Genomic DNA, 21294 nt, shown 5'->3' on the forward strand with positions numbered 1-21294 from the left:
CAGTCTGATCCGATCCAGTCCGATTCTAGTCTGGTTCCGATCCAGTCTGATTCTGATCCGGTCCAATTCCAGTTTGGTTCCGATCCAGTCTGATCCGGTCCGATTCTAGTCCGGTTCCGATTCAGTCCAGTTCCGATCCAGTCTGAATCCAATCCGGTTCGATCCGGTCCAATTCCAGTTCGGTTCCGATCCAGTCTGATTCCGATCCGGTCCGATTCTAGTCCGGTTCCGATCCAGTCTGATTCCGATCCGCTCTGATCCGATCCACTGTGGTTGGGATCCGGTTCTTCCAGAACTTTGGAGGCCTCACCTCCGGTTCAAAGTGTCCAGAGTCTGTTTCCAGCGTCTGCAGGTCAGAGGGAGGAAGCGGCTCAGGAGGCCTTCACCAGGTGGAAGCCTCCGTTCTCCTCCCTCAGCTTCTCCCTCTTCCTGGCCTGAACCAGACTGTAGACCACTGCTCCCAGCGTGTTCCTGTTCATGCTGAAGCCCCGCCCACCGCCGCGCTCCGCGAAGCTGGACCGCTCGTCCCGATTGCTGACAAAGAAGGTCCGAACCTGCAGAGAGAGGGGGAACGTTTCCGTCAGCGTTCCTTTCAGCTCCTGGAATTCAACTACCAACCTTTCCGTGACGCTCGCTGATGCCTTTGACGTAAATGTCCCCTCTGAGCTGCCGTAGGAAGCCTCGCTCCACCAAAATGCAGCTGGTGGACTCTGGGACCTGGAAGGAGGCGGTGATGAGAATCGCCATGGTGACGTAAGAAGCCCCTCCCCCCAGATGGGCGGCTCACCTGGATCCTGCCGCTGACCCCGGTGCTCTCCATCCGGCTGGCCACGTTCACCGTGGCGCCCCAGATGTCGTACTGAGGCTTGGTGGCGCCGATGACGCCGGCGATGACGGGGCCGTGAGCGACGCCTGCAGGACGCAGAGGGGATTGCATCAGCGGAGGAAGTAAAGGATGAAAGGATTAAAAAATGACGGTTTGAAATATTAAAAATCTGAAAAAAGTATTAAAAAAAAGATTTGAATTTAAAAAACGTTAAACAGAAAATCTAAAGTTAGATTAACGGATCCCGATTGTTTGAAATCATCAGTTTTTCTCTAAGTTTTATGTTTTTACTGAAATAAAAGAAAATTGTGATAAAAATCCTAAATGCTGAGTAAATATTGTCTTTATGATCTTTTATCATCAGTTAAGCTCTTCGTACCCCGACCCCCCAGGCTGGAGGTCAAAGGTCGACCTTCTGACCTTTAGCCTCAGGTCTCAAAGGGCAGCGAGGTTCTGCTGGAGGGCTGGGTCAGCTGCGTGTCCAGCTGCCTCCTGCAGGGGGCGCTGCTCCAGATTCAGAGGGAGACATGTTCTCTGTCTCCGCTGTCCATGCGTCACTGCTTTGTTATAAGTATTTATATTTATATTAACACTGGGCAGTCCAATACTTTGCTTTTTCTTATCTTTTATTTTATAAACTTTTCCAAAGTTCTGTGATATTTCTACTATAACCAGAATTTCCCACTGTGGCTTTTTTCCCCTGCTCTACAGCAGTGTGTGTGTGTGTGTGTGTGTGTGTGTGTGTGTGTGTGTGTGTGTGTGTGTGTGCGCTGCTCCCACCGACTCGGAGCTGGAACTGGTTTCCAGTCTGCGTGTTGATCTGCCGCAGCGTCTCCTCCATGGCGAGAGCGAACAGCACCAGCTCACTGAGGTGATGCCAGCCGTCCTCGCAGTCCTGAAGCCAGCAGCACCATGAGGGACCAGGTGTGAACGCAGGGGGCAGGTATGAGGGCGGGGCTTACCTGTCGGTCAGGTGAGAGGCCTGAGGCGGCCATGTAGGAGCTGCCGATGGTCTTAATCTTCTCCACCTCCTGGAAGAAACACTCATCCAGCAGCTTCAGGGACACAGAGAGCGAAGCAGCTGAAGGTCAAAGGTCAGAGCTTCATCTAAGAGGGGGTGGGGGGGGGTTACCTCGTCAAAGTCACTGATGATGTGGTTGAGGAGGCGGAGACACTCCACCTGCTGATGGACCAGCTCTTTCTGCTCGTAGAAGTCAGAGAATTCGGGCAGGGAGGCAAACAGGACGCCGACTCGCTGGTAGGACTCGGAGTAGAGCTCCTAGTCACACAGAGCGGCGGTCAGGAAGGGGTTAACCACGACAGGGCGCCCCACTATGGAGGCCCAAGGCATCTAATTTAGCTGCAAATTTTTAATAAATATTTAGCTCCAAACTAAATATTTATTTAACAAAGTAAGAATTTTATAAATGAATGAAGGACAAAGTGAAAAAATGACTTGGAATAAAATAACCTTATTTTTCTCTTAAAGCGCTAAATAACCATAAATATTGCTCCTAATGTCGGACTGATTCACTTTAGACATGACGCTCCTACGCGGCTCACCTCGCTGTTGGCGTCTCTCTCCAGGAAATGCTGAGCCACGTGAGCCGGCAGGATGTTGAGCAGCAGACACTCGTTATGCTCCCGCTGCTCCTTCATGTCCTCCACCTCCTTCCCTGCCTGCAGGCGCCACAGGAAGTCCAGCCGTGCCATCGCCTCCAGCTACCGGCCAAGCAGAAGGAGAGGTCTGCGTGAGGAGGTGGCGGCGAGCCGCAGCTCCGTCAGTCAGCGCGCTCTCCCTTCCTCACCTGTCTGCTGTTGTAGAGCACCGCCAGGACGAACATCATCATGAGAACCAGGCAGACGCCCCTCTGGCACTGCTGCTGGGAGCTGACCTCGGACCAGAAACGCGAGAACGTCAGACAGGATGCGCAGGAGCCGGACGCAGACGGCGCAGGCGGCACGCCTACCTGTGCGTCTCCATGACGTAGGCATAGAGGCCGGCGGTCAGCAGCAGGAAGGCCAACTGCAGCATGCAGTTCAGCCTGAGGAACACCGCGCACGTAACCATGGCGACCACCGCACTCAGCACCATGAACTAGTAACGAGACGGTGGACAGGTTTACAGGCTACGGCTAGGTCACCCGCTTCTACTGGAGGAGCAGCTCTGACCTCTGGATGAGTACAGATGTTCATGTCTGACCACCTGGAGGGGGGCGGAGTCACTGTAGCCTCAGGAAAGACAGATTCCGACCAGTCGCACCACAGCTGGAAACCAACGGGAGTAAAGATGGAGCATAAAACTGAACAAAGATTTCAGAAGATGTCATTTATATGAAACTTCAGCAGCAGTTCCAGTTTCCCAGCTGCCCTGAACATACCGTGATGCATTTATAACACATGGTTGAAGGACCCACTTCTTAAAGAACGACTAAATATCCAGACTTACGATGTTCACAGAGGCAATCACGGAGTTGACAGCGATGGCAGTTAGCATGAGCACCGTTCGCGCGTACTTGGTTTCATGAACCCAGCAGCAGAGGGACTGCAGGTGGGCGGGGCAGTGTTTAAACTCCTCCCCCAGAGTCAGCAGCAGGAGGAGGAGGTAAACGCAGACACTGACAAGGAACTGAGCCACCATTGGACGCAACCTGAGCAGAGAGACATGGACAGTATCAGTCAGGGAGAAGGGAATGTTAAGCTGTTAGCTGATGACGCCATCCTGTTTGAAGAGTACCGCGGGGCAGGAACCAACACCTGGACGGCCATCAGCAGTACGAGAAGGACGAAGGAGCAAACCATGTTAGTCTTGAAGAGTTCATCCCTCATCTGGGAATACTGAAGAAGAAAAAGAAGACTGTGGTGATTCGCCGTACACCTGAGAATCATTCAATGCAGGAAGCTACCTTTCCCTCCATCTGGGAATCCTTGAACACCTGAGTGAAAGTGGTGATGTGCTCTTTCCTCATTCGCTCGCTGCTCCGAGCTTCCATTGCCTGACGAATCCTCTTGTTCACTTCCCGTGAGCCGGATCGCTGCGCTGCGATGTGATTCGGCAACTGGGTCAGGGAACCGTTGGTGAAAGTAGCCAGGATCTAAAAAGGCCCGGTGAAGCACAAAGCAACGACGTGATGAAACCGCTCTGAAAAAAATCCAAATAATTCCAGAACAACTTACAAAATTCATCCCCAGGATGTCTCCGAACGGCAGCTCAGCGCTCCAAGTGGTCAGTTCATCATAACTTGGGCGCCTTGCTCTTGGGGGCTGGGCTTCATCTCGTGTCGCCGGGCGGATCAAATATGTCTCGATGTTGTGTTTCCGTAGAAACTCGCTGCGGTCCTGGCCGTTGCCCTGCTCCGTCTCAAAGGTCCCGCCAAGACAGTCCAGAGTGGCCTGAGAGATATGGACCTGCCTGAGAGGGGAGAACATGAAGGATGAGTCTCTAAACCACTGGTGCCCAACTTGGTCCTCAGGGTCTCCTGGTCCTCAGGGTCTCCTGGTCCTCAGGGTCTCCTGGTCCTCAGGGGCTCCTGGGCCTCAGGGTCTCCTGGTCCTCAGGGTCTCCTGAACCTCCATGTTCCAGATATTTCTGTGTTGCATTGCCTCCTCAGCAGACAGGAAGAGCTTGAGAGGCTGATTAATCACTCCTTTATCTTAACCAGGTGTGTGTTGGTAGGCGACACCTACCAACACACAGGGGCCCCTGAGGACCCTGGGGACCAGGGTAAGGGGCAGCTGCTTGAAACTAAACAGAGACATAACCACATGTTGCTGACCCTGGCACTCCTGCAGCTTCCAGACTGTTGGCGATGTCAACATCCCAGCTCCAGATGTCAAACTGCCACTTCTGGAGCCCCAACACACCACAGAGGACCGAACCCGAGTGGACGCCAATCCTCATGTCTACTTCCTGCTGCAGCTCTCGGCGAACATACCTGCAGTGAGAGACATGTGTCCTCCCGAGACACTTTGCGGCAAAATGTTGGGGATGTCTGTTTTCTGACCGTATGGTGCTGATCATGCTGAGGCCCATCTCCACGCAGCAGCGGGCGTGTCCTCGCTGGGGCTCTGGGACTCCGGAGACGCAGTAGTAACAGTCACCAAGGATCTTTATCCTCAAACACTGATGCTCCTGCAATCAGGAAAAGAAACATAACCCTCTATCTACACAAACGGCTTCTTAATATAACCGTTTAAAGTTGGCGACCTCAGCCAGCCGGTCGAAGCGTCCGAAAAGCTCATTGAGGGTTTTAACAAGTTCCTGAGCCGAAAGAATCAGAGAGAGAGACGTGAAGCCGATGATGTCTGCAAACAGGATGCTGGACAAACAGAAAGGGTTTACTGCTGAGTCCAAAGCTACGATTTAAGGAAAAGCTCTCTGCTGCTCTTTGGTCACCTGACATCCTTGTAGTGGTGGATGTAAATTTTGTGAAACTGTTGAGGCAGCAGATATTCGTCCACCGCGGCCATGTCTGCAATCATCTCCAGAACCAGGAAGCGCGGTAAGATGGACATCACCAAACGCTCCTGAGAGAAAGACGGCAGAGTTTATCATTTTGTTTTACGATGGCAGATATCATTCGGTGAGGTAGGAGGTACCTGTCTTTGGTTCTCTCTCTCCAGTCGGACCCGTCCTTCAATACACCTACGGGTCTCCAGAAAACTCTGTCGCTGTGTCCGGTCAGACAGGTAGTTGATGAAGATACCTGCTGTGTTCATTGCAAGGTACAACAAGGCCTTGGAGATGACCTGAACCGAGAAGATATGGAAGAGAATGACATTTAGAGGAAACAAAGAGGAAAAGGGACCAAATATAGAAAAAAGAGAAACGTTTGCTGACCCTTCTGATCAGAACTTGGTTACTGTTGTTCCACCAGACATCCACCAGCAGGTGGAGGATGGAGGTTATCGCCCCTGTTGTAATTGACCAGGGGAGGGGCAGAGGCAGCAGGGTGTAGGTGGAGAAGAGGGTGAAGAACACGTACCAGGAATGATCTGTTTCAGCCCAGGTGAAAACACCCACCAACACCTGGACAGTCTGGGACAGCCAGGTGACCACCGACAGGTACCTGAGGGAGGATGGGAGGTAAGCACTCTGCTTTTTGGTCTTTGTTGAACAGGTAAGAGGCCTCACCTGAGCCACTGTGGTGACGCCATCACCTCCTGCTTAGTCACAGACAACCCACAGATCCCCGCCCAGAGAATGACCGCCAGGCCGGTCAGCCACTCACAGGCCACGCCCCCCCAGCCTGTTGGCCATGTCACCAGAGAGATGAACAGTCGGATGAAGACGTCGATGAGGTTGGTGACCAATAGGGAGGTTTTTTTCTGAGCTGAGGAAAACTGCTGGTAGGTCAGCTCCAGGTCAGCAGACCTGATGGAACAAAAGAAGCTTTACGAATCATTTTAAGGGAAACTTTTACCTTCGGTTGCAGTCTGTGCTTCTTTACTTGAATGTTAGCTCCATCGTAGGAATGAAGATGCCTCGGACTGTTGATCCATACGACACAAAGAAGTCAGCATCAGTCAGCAAGCGCTGGCCGACTTGTGTCTGAACAGAAATCCTTGGCACCGTTGGATGAACTCGAGCTGCGGAGGAACGACGCTTCTGCCAAAAGTTCCCACGAGACGTTTTATTTCGTATCTGCCTGCGGAGCAACAGAAAGGGAAAGATCCCTGACCAAAGAGTCCAAAGCCCTCCATTCGCCCGTAGGGCCACTTTAGACACCCTACCTGTTGATGTCGGCAATGTAGGCATCTGTGACGGTGATGCGGTGGCGTCCTCTCTCCAGTCCTCCGGCGAGCCTCAGAGAGTAAAGGTTATGCTGATCGATGATGTTCCTGACCGCGGTCTGCCACAGCAGGCGTTTCCTTCGGAGGCCGTGGGCGGGGCTGATAGATGCGCTGAAGGTGATGTCGCTGGCTTGTCTCGCTGACTCACAGTCGCCATTCTTCAGTGTGGTGTGGTTGTCAGTCATGGTAATGCGGAGGGTAGCAATGAGCTGCGGAGCTGCTGGAAGCCAAAATATAGAAACCGTAAGCCTGGTTTATGTTCAGAAGACACTCTGGTGCACCTCCCCAAAATTGTAGGTGAGCGCAGACAGGAGGCCTCTGATTGGTCAAATCTACATCCACTCTACACTATGAGTATTTCCTGTTTGGTACCTAATGGCAGAAACTCTGGCTGTAGTGCCGTCCACCGCACCTGGCTCACCTCGGACTCTATCCCAGACAGCGTGTAGGACGCTAGTTTGCAGCTCTGTGCGACGGTCTGTTGGTTTGCACCCGAAGCCAAAACACGCAGCGCCACGGCCGGTCTTTGGTGAACACTCACGGGTGAACTGTGTGTCGTCCGGCGTTGGAGGAAGGGTTGTAGACGGCAAACAAGCTCGTCAAACCGACACACTGACACCCACAATCCTAGCTAGTTCCTGATTGTCCCTCTGGCGTTGTGGCGTGGAATAAAATAGCGGAGACAACGCATAAACTGGGAATAAATCAAAAATATCTGATCATACCTGCGACAAGCTAACTGCAACACACTGCTGCGAGAGGATAACCAGCACTTTAGAGTTCTATCAAAGGTGGATCCCAATGTTCTCTGGTTCCTCCTGGTGCTAATGGGGAACTTAAATGCACAAGTCTGATAATTAGTTCCCCCCGTCGACTACTGGGGCTAAAGCTGGGCATAATCTATACGCCCTTTTCAGGCCGATTCCTCCTGATCTATCTCTGTAGTTCTGCTGCTATAGGCTTATACTGCTGGAGGACATAGGGACCCCTTTTTCATCATTCTGCTTCATTCTATCTCTATTCTCCCACTCTGCAGAATCTGTTAGTTCAATCTCTAACGTTCTGCTCTCTCTGCTTTTTCTCATAGTAGCTTCATCTGGTCTGTTCCTGTTTGGCTGTGACTCCATCCTGGAGAGAAATATCAGCTGTGCTGCTGCCATCAACACCTTTGTTTCTAGATATTGGAGCTTGGCCTGTTTTCCAGTATAGTCCTGTTTCTCTGCTCTGACTGTGACTAACTGGATGTGCTCTCTTCATCCTCTGACATGGGAGCTGGCTCGGAGCTCGTCTGCCTGGCTGTGTGTTTCCTGGACGGGGCCGCCTGTGGAGCTGGTTGACAGTTGCCTTTTGTATCTATGCTTCTTTTTCTATGTCTGCTTCTGTCTCCTTGAACCCCAGTGGGCCTCAGCAGATGGCCGCTCACACTGAGCCTGGTTCTGCTGGAGGTTTCTTCCTGTTCAAAGGGAGTTTTTCCTCTCCACTGTCGCTACAAGCATGCTTAGTGTGAGGGATTGCTGAAGAGTCAATGAGTCGATGCAATCAGCTGGTTTTCCTTAGATAGAAAACTTTGAATCAATCTGACTGGATGATCTGGTTGTTCTGGATCTATAAAATGACCTGAGATGATATGATGTGAATTGGAGCTATAGAAATAAACTGAATAGAATTGAGTTGAGCTACAGCAGCAGCTGATGTACCAGTATCAATAGCTGTATGCGAGTTGGACACTAGATATTGATGCACTTCTGCCATCTTCTGGCCGATTTTGGTATTGGAGTTTTAAAAGTCAAATTTAGTCTTCAATCATTCATGCAATCTCTGATCCCTGATATATATAATCTCTGATATATATTTATATATAGTTTCTTCTTGCCTGCGTCGAAAAAGTTCAGGCTCAGGATTTTTTTTCCTTTTTTTCCCTGGCGCCATATTTGGGGGAAAAGCTGCGATCGTTTGTGATGATGTTTTCAGATTAGCGCTTTTCATACAGCTGTTGGAATTCGAGCTGTTAATAAATCGTTTCCGCTCTCCAGGGGACAATATTGGATGAATCGTTTCGAGTTTCTTTCTGTCTGAAGAGAATTCTGCCATTTGGATCCAAGCAGAAACCGTTTAGGAGTCCAGCTTCAGTTCTGGCTGAAGGTAAAGGAAATCCTTATGAGGAAAAGTGACTAAATGGGAATAAAACAGAACCTCAAAGGATGTAAGGAAAGGTTCGTCAGGTAGCAGAACCTGGGTTTACTAAGAGTTCTGAGATGACTAGACGGGTTAAGGTCAGGCTAGCAGGGTAGAGTGGGTGAACTGGGTCATGGTGGACCAGACGGCCGTACTCACTGGTTGCAGAACAGATTTAATCATCTCATACAGAGAGGACTGTGGTCCGGTCTGGTCCGGTTCCGTCTTCCTGATCACAGTTGGGTCTCTGCTCTGTTTCCTCCTCTGTCCTCTTCGTCCATCTTGGCGGCAGATCTGAGATCTTCATGACGTCTCGAATGGTTTGTTTCCTCTTCGCTCAGAGATGCTCCCACTGCTCCCAGTTGGCTCTTTAAACTGGACCAGATGATCCAAGAGCCTCATTTCTTCCTCGAATGTGGAGAGCTGGGAAGGTGAGGTTACCGTGGCGGCCGTGAAGCAGAGAGAGGAAGCAGCTTGAAGTAATGAGCTGACGTGGACCAGCAGATGTCCAGAGCTGATCTAATCCCATCAGGAACCCCTCCCTCATTAATCAGCCAGATTAGCCATGTGGCGGTGGCTGAGCGCTCAGGTGCATGATGGGATTGGCCGGCCTCCAACCAGGCCAGCCTCCAGGCTGTGAGGAGCTGCCGTGTTGATGGAAGCTTCACAGATGGACAGAAACCTGAGAAGATGGACTCTGCTCTGGGAGGGAGGAGGGCTGGGTGTGCTGCCACCTGGTGGAGAAGCCCCGCTCTGCAGGCCTCTGCTCCATCTCAGCCATCAGCCGCCTGAGATGGACTGCAGGTCATGGTGCTGGTCCAGATCGGCCATCAGGCCCGCCCCCTGCTGGTCAGAGGACAGATCCAGGCTTATAACGGAGCGACGGGTCCAGGAGGTTCTGACTGTTTCAAATATTCAGATTTTTAAGCCCGGCGGGTCCGGTTCACTACCTGCTGTTGATCTATTTATAGAAATGGCCCAAACAGTCACATGGTGTTTCATCCATGCGCCTTTCAAATGAGGTTTAAAATCCCACCTGACATGTGTGACTCTGCAACAGCAGGTATTCATCTTTAGCCCCGCCCCCTAATGGCCGCCATCATTGGAAACTAGAGGCTCAGGTCTTTCCAAGGAGGGGTCAGAGGTCATTGTGCGACCGTTTCAGGTGATGGAACCGGCATGCGTTACTACAGAAGAGGATTAGAGCCACTGAGAAAATGAAAAATTCAATATTTAAATTTTATTTCAGTTTAATATGGAGGAAAAAGTCTGAATTCTGAGTTTAATCTCAGAATTCAGACTTTTTCCCCCCATATTAACCTGAAATAAAATTTACATATCAGTTAACTTTTTCATATTTTCAGTGGCTCTAATCCTCTTCCGTATGTTCAAGCTGCTCTGTTATTATTTTCTATCCAGTTTGCTGATTTTATTGGTAATTTTCAATGAACTAACGGCTCAATCTGAGGATCAAAGGCTTTATGCAGAAAGTCTCCAATAATGGAAATCAGCAGATTGGTCTGACCAGATTCACTTTTATGAGGAGAAAAATGCATTTTTGCATAATTTAGCCTCTTTTGGCACCATTGTGCTAAAATCCCATTTCCTCCTAAATCTCTGCTCATTAAAACCTTCATGGAACAAACATGTTTCAACTGATTCAGTCCAGATTAGCTTTAGTTCTAGTCTAGATCTGGATCTATAAAGTCTGAGGTTCATCCAGAGTTTCTAATGGGCTTTGATGTTTTACAGTGTTTATTTTTATCTTTTTCTTTATTTAATCACCTTACACTGAATTTTGATCTGGTAAAAATTCAGCTGCAAAAAAAATTAGCCTGCAAAAAGTTTTTCTAAATTCGGTGCCAAAAACAGGCAGATTTCTTCCATATATTTCTTATCTATATTTTTGGAGCTGGACTCACAGGTGGAATTTTAAAGCTGAGGCGAATTTTTAACCAGAGAACTAAACACAGCATCTAAAATGAAATTCTATGTTTCTGTTTTCTACGAATCAAAAACCAGAAAGAAGATCAGGAAAACAAACCAGTAAGAACTTTAACTGGGATGTGCAAACAGACTGGTTTATTCATTCCTGCTGACATAAATATGTAGAAATATAAAAGTAGAACAAACAGATTGAAGGCCGGTTCTACTGGACCGGGTGTAAACATGGAGGGGAGGGGGCATGCTGCACAGGGGGGGTCAGCCGTTTCCATGGTGACAGTTTTTAGTGTGGTTGGCAGTGGAGGACCGGTTCTACTGGGTCAGAACCAGGTTCAACTGGGTCTCATTTCCCAGTTTGATGTTAATCCAGATTTAATTTTTTCCCAGATTGCTGGCTGATCGCTGTGGCGACCAATAGAGAAGCTGTCGCTAAGGGCAACCAGGAGCAGACTAATTTCTATTGGTCGACACACTGACCAATAGAAAGGCTGTTCCTGCAGGAGGAGCTGTGATTGGACAGATCTAGGAGTTCTAGGAGCAGAAGCATCAAAGCCAGATTGTTGGAGAAGTTCTGGTTCTGTTTTCTAGACTAACAGAACCGATCTCAGTCCGTTCACTTTGGGTCGGTTCTGATCATTCTCTGCAAAAACCACCAGAACTTTACGGTTCTCAGAACCAGAACCTGTCAGCGTGAGTCCATTTGGACCGAGCAGAACCAGAACCTGTCAGCCTGAGTCCATTTGGACCGAGCAGAACCAGAACCTGTCAGCGTGAGTCCATTTGGACCGAGCAGAACCAGAACCTGTCAGCCTGAGTCCATTTGGACCGAGCAGAACCAGAACCTGTCAGCGTGAGTCCATTTGGACCGAGCAGAACCAGAACCTGTCAGCCTGAGTCCATTTGGACCGAGCAGAACCAGCCGCGGACCTCCAGGCTGCTGGTTCTGGGCCTACATCCAGTGGAGGTTCTGACCAGTTACAGAACCCAGGAGCAGAACCCATCCAGAACCAGAGACCCTTTGGTTCCGTCAAAGATCGGATCGGGTTCAAATCCAGAAGCGAGTTCTAAAACATTTTCTGAACCTTTAATCCAGATTAAATCCTTCGTTTCCTCTGATCCAGAACTTCTAATATTCAGAATATTCCTGAAATGACGTCATTCAGACGTTTTATTAGAGAAGCTGGATTAAAGGGGGACGGATTTTAATCCACCGTTAATCTTTGGATTTAATCTGAAATTAAAAAAGAAAAAATTCTAAAGGAAATATTTTTATAAATTATTAAAACATTAAGGGCTGATTTTTATTTTAAATAAATAATAAATATTATTGTTAATATTTTTTCATTTCTGGGATCATTTGAAAAAAATCTGATTTTAAATGATAAACTTTTTAAATTAAATATAAACCTAAAAATGTTTCTAATAAATTCAGGAAAATCTTTTAAAATTGAATTTTTTTACAGAAAACAAAAAAAATTTAAGAAAATTTTTTTTAGGATGAAGAAAAAACTTTCTGTAAACAACGAATGAAAGATCAGAGACTGAGGAGGAGGAGGAGGAGGAGGAGGAGGAGGAGGAGGAGGAGGAGCAACTGGCCCTCCTCCTCCTCCTCAGCTGACAGGTCTAACAGTTGGCACAAACACAACAAGTGAGATAGAAAAGAGTTCAGGTTCTCCTCCTCAGATTCTCCTCCTCAGGTTCTCCTCCTCAGATTCTTCTCCTTAGGTTCCTCCTCCTCATGGTTCCTCCTCCCGTTACTTGATGTTCTTGAGCAGGGAGGTGCGTGCGTTGACCACGGCCTTGAAGGCGTCCTCGCTGCCGGGGGCCACACACTTGTCAGGGTGCAGCAGGACGGCCAGCTTCCTGTATGCCTTGTTCACCTCCTCCCTGCAGAGACAGCAGAGGGTCAGCGGGTTCTGGGCGCGCGGCGCCGGGCGGCGGCGGTAGGCGGCGGACTCACCGCGTGGCGCCGGGCTTCACGCCCAGCATGTCCCAGGAGTCCTTGCTGTTGCGGATGCGGCGGATGGTGTCGGCCTGCTCCTTGGTGAAGCCCACGCTGACCTCAGCCACCGGACGCTTCCCGCCGTTCTCACACATGTCCGTGATGGAGGAGAAGAAGGCCTGCGGAGGAGAACAGGAGAACTGGAGAACATCAGAGACCAGGAGAACATCAGAGACCAGGAGAACCTCAGAGACCAGGAGAACCTCAGAGATCAGGAGAACATTAGAGACCAGGAGAACCTCAGAGACCAGGAGAACATTAGACAGCAGGAGAAGCTCAGAGACCAGGAGAACCTCAGAGACTAAGATATTCACAGATGTTCAGAGACATTCTCAAAAGCTCAGAGACGTTCTCCTGCCTCAGAGACGTTCTCCTGCCTCAGAGACGTTCTCAGAAGCTCAGACGTTCTCAGAAGCTCAGAGACGTTCTCCTGCCTCAGAGACGTTCTCAGAAGCTCAGAGACGTTCTCCTCCCTCAGAGACGTTCTCAGAGGCTCAGAGACGTTCTCAGAAGCTCATAGATGTTCTCCTCCCTCAGAGACATTCTCCTCCCTCAGAGACATTCTTCTCCCTCAGAGACGTTCTCCTCCCTCAGAGACGTTCTCCTCCCTCAGAGACGTTCTCCTGCCTCATAGATGTTCTCCTCCCTCAGAGACGTTCTCCTCCCTCAGAGACGTTCTCCTGCCTCAGAGATGTTCTCCTGCCTCAGAGACGTTCTAAGAAGCTCAGAGACGTTCTCCTCCCACAGAGACGTTCTCCTCCCTCACAGACGTTCTCAGAAGCTCAGAGACGTTCTCCTCCCTCAGAGACGTTCTCTTCCCTCAGAGACGTTCTCCTCCCTCAGAGACGTTCTCCTGCCTCAGAGACGTTCTCAGAAGCTCAGAGACGTTCTCCTCCCACAGAGACGTTCTCAGAAGCTCAGAGATGTTCTCCTCCCTCAGAGACATTCTCCTCCCTCAGAGACGTTCTCAGAAGCTCAGAGACGTTCTCCTGCCTCAGAGATGTTCTCCTCCCTCACAGACGTTCTCAGAAGCTCAGAGACGTTCTCCTCCCTCAGAGACATTCTCTTCCCTCAGAGACGTTCTCCTCCCTCTGAGACGTTCTCCTCCCTCAGAGACGTTCTCCTCCCTCAGAGACGTTCTCTTCCCTCAGAGACGTTCTCCTGCCTCAGAGATATTCTCAGAAGCTCAGAGACGTTCTCAGAAACTCAGAGACGTTCTCCTCCCTCAGAGACGTTCTCCTCCCTCAGAGACGTTCTCCTGCCTCAGAGACGTTCTCCTGCCTCAGAGATGTTCTCCTGCCTCAGAGACGTTCTAAGAAGCTCAGAGACGTTCTCCTCCCACAGAGACGTTCTCCTCCCTCACAGACGTTCTCAGAAGCTCAGAGACGTTCTCCTCCCTCAGAGACGTTCTCTTCCCTCAGAGACGTTCTCCTCCCTCAGAGACATTCTCCTCCCTCAGAGACGTTCTCCTCCCACAGAGACGTTCTCCTCCCACAGAGACGTTCTCAGAAGCTCAGAGATGTTCTCCTCCCTCAGAGACATTCTCCTCCCTCACAGACGTTCTCAGAAGCTCAGAGACGTTCTCCTCCCTCAGAGACGTTCTCTTCCCTCAGAGACGTTCTCCTCCCACTGAGACGTTCTCCTCCCTCAGAGACGTTCTCCTCCCTCAGAGACGTTCTCTTCCCTCAGAGACGTTCTCCTCCCTCAGAGATATTCTCAGAAGCTCATAGATGTTCTCCTCCCTCAGAGACATTCTCCTCCCTCAGAGACATTCTTCTCCCTCAGAGACGTTCTCCTCCCTCAGAGACGTTCTCCTCCCTCAGAGACGTTCTCCTGCCTCATAGATGTTCTCCTCCCTCAGAGACGTTCTCCTCCCTCAGAGACGTTCTCCTGCCTCAGAGATGTTCTCCTGCCTCAGAGACGTTCTAAGAAGCTCAGAGACGTTCTCCTCCCACAGAGACGTTCTCCTCCCTCACAGACGTTCTCAGAAGCTCAGAGACGTTCTCCTCCCTCAGAGACGTTCTCTTCCCTCAGAGACGTTCTCCTCCCTCAGAGACGTTCTCCTGCCTCAGAGACGTTCTCAGAAGCTCAGAGACGTTCTCCTCCCACAGAGACGTTCTCAGAAGCTCAGAGATGTTCTCCTCCCTCAGAGACATTCTCCTCCCTCAGAGACGTTCTCAGAAGCTCAGAGACGTTCTCCTGCCTCAGAGATGTTCTCCTCCCTCACAGACGTTCTCAGAAGCTCAGAGACGTTCTCCTCCCTCAGAGACATTCTCTTCCCTCAGAGACGTTCTCCTCCCTCTGAGACGTTCTCCTCCCTCAGAGACGTTCTCCTCCCTCAGAGACGTTCTCTTCCCTCAGAGACGTTCTCCTGCCTCAGAGATATTCTCAGAAGCTCAGAGACGTTCTCAGAAACTCAGAGACGTTCTCCTCCCTCAGAGACGTTCTCCTCCCTCAGAGACGTTCTCCTGCCTCAGAGACGTTCTCCTGCCTCAGAGATGTTCTCCTGCCTCAGAGACGTTCTAAGAAGCTCAGAGACGTTCTCCTCCCACAGAGACGTTCTCCTCCCTCACAGACGTTCTCAGAAGCTCAGAGACGTTCTCCTCCCTCAGAGACGTTCTCTTCCCTCAGAGACGTTCTCCTCCCTCAGAGACATTCTCCTCCCTCAGAGACGTTCTCCTCCCACAGAGACGTTCTCCTCCCACAGAGACGTTCTCAGAAGCTCAGAGATGTTCTCCTCCCTCAGAGACATTCTCCTCCCTCACAGACGTTCTCAGAAGCTCAGAGACGTTCTCCTCCCTCAGAGACGTTCTCTTCCCTCAGAGACGTTCTCCTCCCACTGAGACGTTCTCCTCCCTCAGAGACGTTCTCCTCCCTCAGAGACGTTCTCTTCCCTCAGAGACGTTCTCCTCCCTCAGAGATATTCTCAGAAGCTCAGAGACGTTCTCCTCCCTCAGACATGTTCTCCTCCCTCAGAGACGTTCTCCTCCCTCAGAGACGTTCTCCTGCCTCAGAGACGTTATCCTGCCTCAGAGACGTTCTCAGAGGCTCAGAGACGTTCTCCTGCCTCAGAGACGTTCTCAGAGGCTCAGAGACGTTCTCCTGGCTCAGAGACGTTCTCCTGCCTCAGAGACGTTTTCAGAAGCTCAGAGACGTTCTCCTGGCTCAGAGACGTTCTCCTGCCTCAGAGACGTTCTCCTGCCTCAGAGACGTTCTCCTCCCTCAGAGACGTTCTCCTGCCTCAGAGACATTTTCAGAAGCTCAGAGACGTTCTCCTGGCTCAGAGACGTTCTCCTGCCTCAGAGACGTTCTCCTCCCTCAGAGACGTTATCCTGCCTCAGAGACGTTTTCAGAAGCTCAGAGACGTTCTCCTGCCTCAGAGACGTTATCCTGCCTCAGAGACGTTCTCCTCCCTCAGAGACGTTCTCCTGCCTCAGAGACGTTCTCCTCCCTCAGAGACGTTCTCCTGCCTCAGAGACGTTCTCCTCCCTCAGAGACGTTCTCCTCCCTCAGAGACGTTTTCAGAAGCTCAGAGACGTTCTCCTGCCTCAGAGACGTTCTCCTGCCTCAGAGACGTTCTCAGAAGCTCAGAGACGTTCTCCTGCCTCAGAGATGTTCTCAGAAGCTCAGAGACGTTCTCCTGCCTCAGAGACGTTCTCAGAAGCTCAGAGACGTTCTCCTGCCTCAGAGACGTTCTCCTGCCTCAGAGACGTTATCCTGCCTCAGAGACGTTCTCCTCCCTCAGAGACGTTCTCCTGCCTCAGAGACGTTCTCCTGCCTCAGAGACGTTCTCCTCCCTCAGAGACGTTCTCAGAAGCTCAGAGACGTTCTCCTGCCTCAGAGACGTTTTCAGAAGCTCAGAGACGTTCTCCTGCCTCAGAGACGTTCTCCTGCCTCAGAGACGTTCTCCTGCCTCAGAGACGTTCTCCTCCCTCAGAGACGTTCTCCTGCCTCAGAGACGTTCTCCTCCCTCAGAGACGTTCTCAGAAGCTCAGAGACGTTCTCCTGCCTCAGAGACGTTCTCCTGCCGGGGTCAGTGGAACCTCTACCTGGAACATCTCGTTGATGCCCTCCCCGCTCTGCGCCGACGTCTCGAAGTAATGGAAGCCTCTGGACTCCGCCCACAGACGACCCTCGCCTTCGTCCACCACGCGCCGTTTGGTCAGGTCCACCTGAAAGCAGCAGAAGAAAGCAGAAGTCTACAGGGAACCAGAACCGGAACCGGAACCAGAAGCAGAACCAGAGCGGTGCAGCGTGGGCGGACCTTGTTGGCGCAGATGGTGAAGACGATGCTGTCCATGTTGGCCTGGGAGCCCATCTCCTGCTTCATCTCGCCCAGCCAGCCTTCCAGGGCGATGAAGCTCTCCCTCAGACCCACGTCGTAGACCAGCAGAACCCCCTGGCTGTCCTTGTAGAACTCGTTCCGGACCTGAAAACGGGTCAGAACCAGAACCAGGAAGCTGCTGCTGCTGCTGGAAGCTGCAGAGACTCACCTCATAGAAGAAGGGATGTCCGGCCATGTCGAAGATGTTCACCTTCATCTCCCTGTCCCTCACCTGGACCCTGACACACACAGAACCAGCGGGTCAGAACCAGAACCACCAGGTTAGAACCAGAACCTTTGGGTCAGAACCACTGGGTCAGAACCACCGGGTCTAAACCAGAATCAGAGGGTCAGAACCACTGGGTCAGGACCAGAACCAGTGGGTCAGAACCACCGGGTCAGAGCCACTGGGTTAGAACCAGAACCACCGGGTTAGAACCAGAACCAGTGGGTCAGAACCAGAACCACCGGGTTAGAACCAGAACCAGTGGGTCAGAACCATCAGGTCAGAACCAGGACCTGCGGGTCAGAACCACTGGGTCAGAACCACTGGATCAGAACCAGAACCTCCGGGTCAGAACCAGGACTCACTTGGTGACTCCGTAGTCGATGCCGATGGTCGCCAGGTACTTTGGGACGAACCTCTTCTCGCAGTAGCGCTTGATGATGCAGCTCTGAGGGTAGAAACATCCAGAACATCACTGAAGCTCACATTAATCATCCTCATCAATCAGCCGATTAATAGAACAATAATCATTTTAATAAGCAATGTAATAAAACATGATAATATATGAAGAACTACTCGGTTATAATAAAATCACTCGTTATTTAAACAGAGTCTGGCGTAAACAAAACGTCTTGGTCTGAGACTTTGAAGCTTCGGTATAAAATCTAAATAAAATCCAATAACGGTTGTTTTTCCAGGCTGTCAGTAACTGATCCGTCCCTCTGGATGTAATAACCGGGTTATGATGATGATGATCAGCGGGGTAGGTCCGTGTTTGCTGCGTCCAGCTGCAGGGGACCAGTCTCCATCTTTATTTGCTGTCAAATAAGCAGAACCCGGCCTACCTTCCCCACCTCCGCGTTGCCGAGGCTGATGACTTTAACCCGCAGAGACTTCTTGTTGTCTCTTCTCTTCGTCGTCGTTGTCTCCATTTCAGGTTCGGTTCTGACCCAGTTTTACGGTAGAAACGTGGGAGCTGCTGCAGCTGCTGCAGCTAACGGTGCTAGCTGCTGTTAGCCACCAGGAGGATCAGAGCAGGACTGGGATCAATCAGATCTGCTGAAGGTTTCATGCAGAATGATCAGTCTGCAGCCCTGCAGCATGCAACCTGCCACATACAACCTGCAACCAGCAGCATGCAACCTACAACCTGCAGCCTACAACCTGCAGCCTGCAACCAGCAGCATGCAACCTACAGCATGCAACCTGCAACCAGCAGCCTAGAGCCTACAACCTGCAACCTACAACCTGCAACCTACAACCTACAACCTGCAGCCTGCCACTTACAACCAGCAGCATGCAACCTGCAACCTAAAGCCTGCAGCCTAGAGCCTGCAACCTGCCACTTACAACCTGCAGCATGCAACCTGCCACTTACAACCAGCAGCATGCAACCTGCAACCTAAAGCCTGCAGCCTAGAGCCTGCAACCTGCCACTTACAACCAGCAGCATGCAACCTGCAACCTAAAGTATGCAACCTGCAACCTACAGCATGCAACCTGCAACCTAAAGCCTGCAGCCTAGAGCCTGCAACCTACAACCTACAGCATGCAACCTGCAACCTACAACCTGCAGCATGCAACCTGCAACCTACAGCATGCAACCTGCCACCTACAACCTACAGCATGCAACCTACAACCTACAACCTGCAACCTGCCACCTACAACCTGCAACATGCCACCTACAACCTGCAGCATGCAACCTGCCACCTACAACCTACAGCATACAACCTACAACCTGCAACCTACAGCATGCAACCTGCAACCTGCAACCTACAACCTGCAGCATGCAACCTGCCACCTACAACCTGCAGCATGCAACCTGCAACCTACAGCATGCAACCTGCCACCTACAACCTACAGCATGCAACCTACAACCTGCAACCTGCCACCTACAACCTGCAACATGCCACCTACAACCTACAGCATGCAACCTACAACCTACAACCTGGAACCTACAGCATGCAACCTGCAACCTACAACCTGCAGCATGCAACCTGCAACCTACAACCTGCAACCTACAACATGCAACCTGCAACCTACAGCATGCAACCTACAACCTGCAACCTGCCACCTACAACCTGCAACATGCCACCTACAACCTACAGCATGCAACCTACAACCTGCAACCTGCCACCTACAACCTGCAACATGCCACCTACAACCTACAGCATGCAACCTACAACCTGCAACCTGCCACCTACAACCTGCAACATGCCACCTACAACCTACAGCATGCAACCTACAACCTACAACCTGCAACCTACAGCATGCAACCTGCAACCTACAGCATGCAACCTGCAACCTAAAGCCTGCAGCCTAGAGCCTGCAACCTACAACCTACAGCATGCAACCTGCAACCTACAACCTGCAGCATGCAACCTGCAACCTACAGCATGCAACCTGCCACCTACAACCTACAGCATGCAACCTACAACCTACAACCTGCAACCTGCCACCTACAACCTGCAACATGCCACCTACAACCTGCAGCATGCAACCTGCCACCTACAACCTACAGCATATAACCTACAACCTGCAACCTACAGCATGCAACCTGCAACCTGCAACCTACAACCTGCAGCATGCAACCTGCCACCTACAACCTGCAGCATGCAACCTGCAACCTACAGCATGCAACCTGCCACCTACAACCTACAGCATGCAACCTACAACCTGCAACCTGCCACCTACAACCTGCAACATGCCACCTACAACCTACAGCATGCAACCTACAACCTACAACCTGCAACCTACAGCATGCAACCTGCAACCTACAACCTGCAGCATGCAACCTGCCACCTACAACCTACAGCATACAACCTACAACCTGCAACCTACAGCATGCAACCTGCAACCTACAGCATGCAACCTGCAACCTACAACCTGCAGCATGCAACCTGCCACCTACAACCTGCAGCATGCAACCTGCAACCTACAGCATGCAACCTGCCACCTACAACCTACAGCATGCAACCTACAACCTGCAACCTGCCACCTACAACCTACAGCATGCAACCTACAACCTGCAACCTACAACCTGCAGCATGCAACCTGCAACCTACAACCTGCAGCATGCAACCTGCCACCTACAACCTACAGCATGCAACCTACAACCTGCAACCTACAACCTACAGCATGCAACCTACAACCTGCAACCTGCCACCTACAACCTACAGCATGCAACCTACAACCTGCAACCTACAACCTGCAGCATGCAACCTGCCACCTACAACCTGCAGCATGCAACCTGCAACCTACAGCATGCAACCTGCCACCTACAACCTACAGCATGCAACCTACAACCTACAACCTGCAACCTACAGCATGCAACCTGCAACCTACAACCTGCAGCATGCAACCTGCAACCTACAACCTGCAACCTACAACATGCAACCTGCCACCTACAACCTACAGCATGCAACCTGCAACCTACAACCTGCAACATGCCAGCTGCAACCTGCAGCATGCAACCTACAACCTGCAACCTACAACCTACAGCATGCAACCTACAACCTGCAACATGCCAGCTGCAACCTGCAGCATGCAACCTGCAACCTACAGCCTAGAACCTGCAACCTGCAACTCCCTCTGAGCTCCTGACCTGCTGGTTTTAATGTCAGCTTCCAGGACTGGACCGGTTCTGGACCACCAGGATCAGAGCAGGACTGGGACTAATCAGAACCCAGAGGACTGTCAGAAAATGCAACTTTATTCTCCTAATTTTACGAGTTTATTCTTGTAAATTTTGATCTTCTCGTTGTGACTTTATTCTCTAAATAGAAAAATAAAGTCTCCATCTCGGCCCTTAGACTCCATCGCATGGATCAAACTTGTGTTTTTGTTCAGCGTCAGATGATCAGGGGCTCCTTCCAGAGGGGGGGGGGCGCTGCTGGACCCGGGGGCCCACAGAGGAGGAGGTGCTGGAGGCCATGCAGGAGCAGGGAGCACCCCTGCAGCTCCTCCAGAGCTCCTCCTCCCTGTGCCTCCTGCTGACTGAGACT

General features: G+C 51.0%; 2 protein-coding genes and 1 long non-coding RNA gene across 6 annotated transcripts; all 3 read right to left on the minus strand.

The window, feature by feature from the left end:
- Positions 1 to 347: 347 nt before the first annotated feature.
- LOC119791543 (adenylate cyclase type 8-like) lies at positions 348 to 9200 on the minus strand. Of its 3 annotated transcripts, XM_038297716.1 has the most exons (24): positions 8954 to 9200; positions 6560 to 6839; positions 6277 to 6474; positions 5961 to 6200; positions 5667 to 5895; positions 5426 to 5575; positions 5223 to 5353; positions 5034 to 5145; positions 4831 to 4958; positions 4603 to 4761; positions 4004 to 4238; positions 3733 to 3921; positions 3564 to 3664; positions 3276 to 3477; positions 2999 to 3094; positions 2797 to 2924; positions 2635 to 2716; positions 2390 to 2548; positions 1959 to 2105; positions 1789 to 1881; positions 1607 to 1721; positions 788 to 912; positions 619 to 717; positions 372 to 554 (listed from the first exon to the last, which is right to left on the minus strand). In XM_038297716.1, exons 2-24 carry the CDS (start codon positions 6802 to 6804, stop codon positions 372 to 374), a joined length of 3546 nt encoding a protein of 1181 aa, XP_038153644.1. In that variant the 5' UTR covers positions 6805 to 6839; positions 8954 to 9200. The 3 variants fall into 3 exon arrangements, with proteins under 3 accessions (XP_038153635.1, XP_038153627.1, XP_038153644.1); XM_038297707.1 differs by having other exon boundaries at positions 348 to 554; positions 4603 to 4958; positions 6560 to 6836; XM_038297699.1 differs by having other exon boundaries at positions 348 to 554; positions 4603 to 4958.
- Positions 9201 to 10854: 1654 nt separating this feature from the next.
- On the minus strand, positions 10855 to 12064 carry LOC119791510. Its single transcript, XR_005281870.1, has 2 exons — positions 11461 to 12064; positions 10855 to 11420 (listed from the first exon to the last, which is right to left on the minus strand). It is a non-coding gene; the product is annotated as an uncharacterized LOC119791510 (long non-coding RNA).
- Positions 12065 to 12133: 69 nt separating this feature from the next.
- Positions 12134 to 18431, minus strand: dnajc27 (DnaJ (Hsp40) homolog, subfamily C, member 27). 2 transcript variants are annotated; one of them, XM_038297752.1, is made up of 8 exons: positions 18136 to 18431; positions 17656 to 17738; positions 17234 to 17303; positions 17005 to 17169; positions 16790 to 16912; positions 12699 to 12859; positions 12490 to 12625; positions 12134 to 12444 (listed from the first exon to the last, which is right to left on the minus strand). In XM_038297752.1, the coding sequence occupies exons 1-7, from the start codon at positions 18220 to 18222 to the stop codon at positions 12493 to 12495; spliced, it is 822 nt and encodes a 273-aa protein (XP_038153680.1). In that variant the 5' UTR covers positions 18223 to 18431; the 3' UTR covers positions 12134 to 12444; positions 12490 to 12492. The 2 variants fall into 2 exon arrangements, with proteins under 2 accessions (XP_038153680.1, XP_038153671.1); XM_038297743.1 differs by having other exon boundaries at positions 12134 to 12625; positions 18136 to 18430.
- Between the last annotated feature and the right edge of the window lie 2863 nt (positions 18432 to 21294).

The sequence above is a fragment of the Cyprinodon tularosa genome, unplaced genomic scaffold (genome assembly GCF_016077235.1).
Source record: "Cyprinodon tularosa strain WSP-4 unplaced genomic scaffold, ASM1607723v1 ctg1103, whole genome shotgun sequence".
Taxonomy (NCBI): domain Eukaryota; kingdom Metazoa; phylum Chordata; class Actinopteri; order Cyprinodontiformes; family Cyprinodontidae; genus Cyprinodon; species Cyprinodon tularosa.

Coding starts and splice junctions, on each gene's coding strand:
- LOC119791543 (XM_038297707.1), bottom strand. CDS start 6,804: ATGACTGACAACCACACCACACTGAAGAATGGCGACTGTGAGTCAGCG. Junction 5,576..5,666: donor ACCAAGTTCTGATCAGAAGG/GTCAGCAAACGT, acceptor TTCTCGGTTCAG/GTCATCTCCAAGGCCTTGTT. Junction 1,882..1,958: donor TCATCAGTGACTTTGACGAG/GTAACCCCCCCC, acceptor GTGTCCCTGAAG/CTGCTGGATGAGTGTTTCTT.
- dnajc27 (XM_038297752.1), bottom strand. CDS start 18,222: ATGGAGACAACGACGACGAAGAGAAGAGACAACAAGAAGTCTCTGCGG. Junction 17,739..18,135: donor GCAACGCGGAGGTGGGGAAG/GTAGGCCGGGTT, acceptor TTCTACCCTCAG/AGCTGCATCATCAAGCGCTA. Junction 17,170..17,233: donor GACATCCCTTCTTCTATGAG/GTGAGTCTCTGC, acceptor ACCCGTTTTCAG/GTCCGGAACGAGTTCTACAA.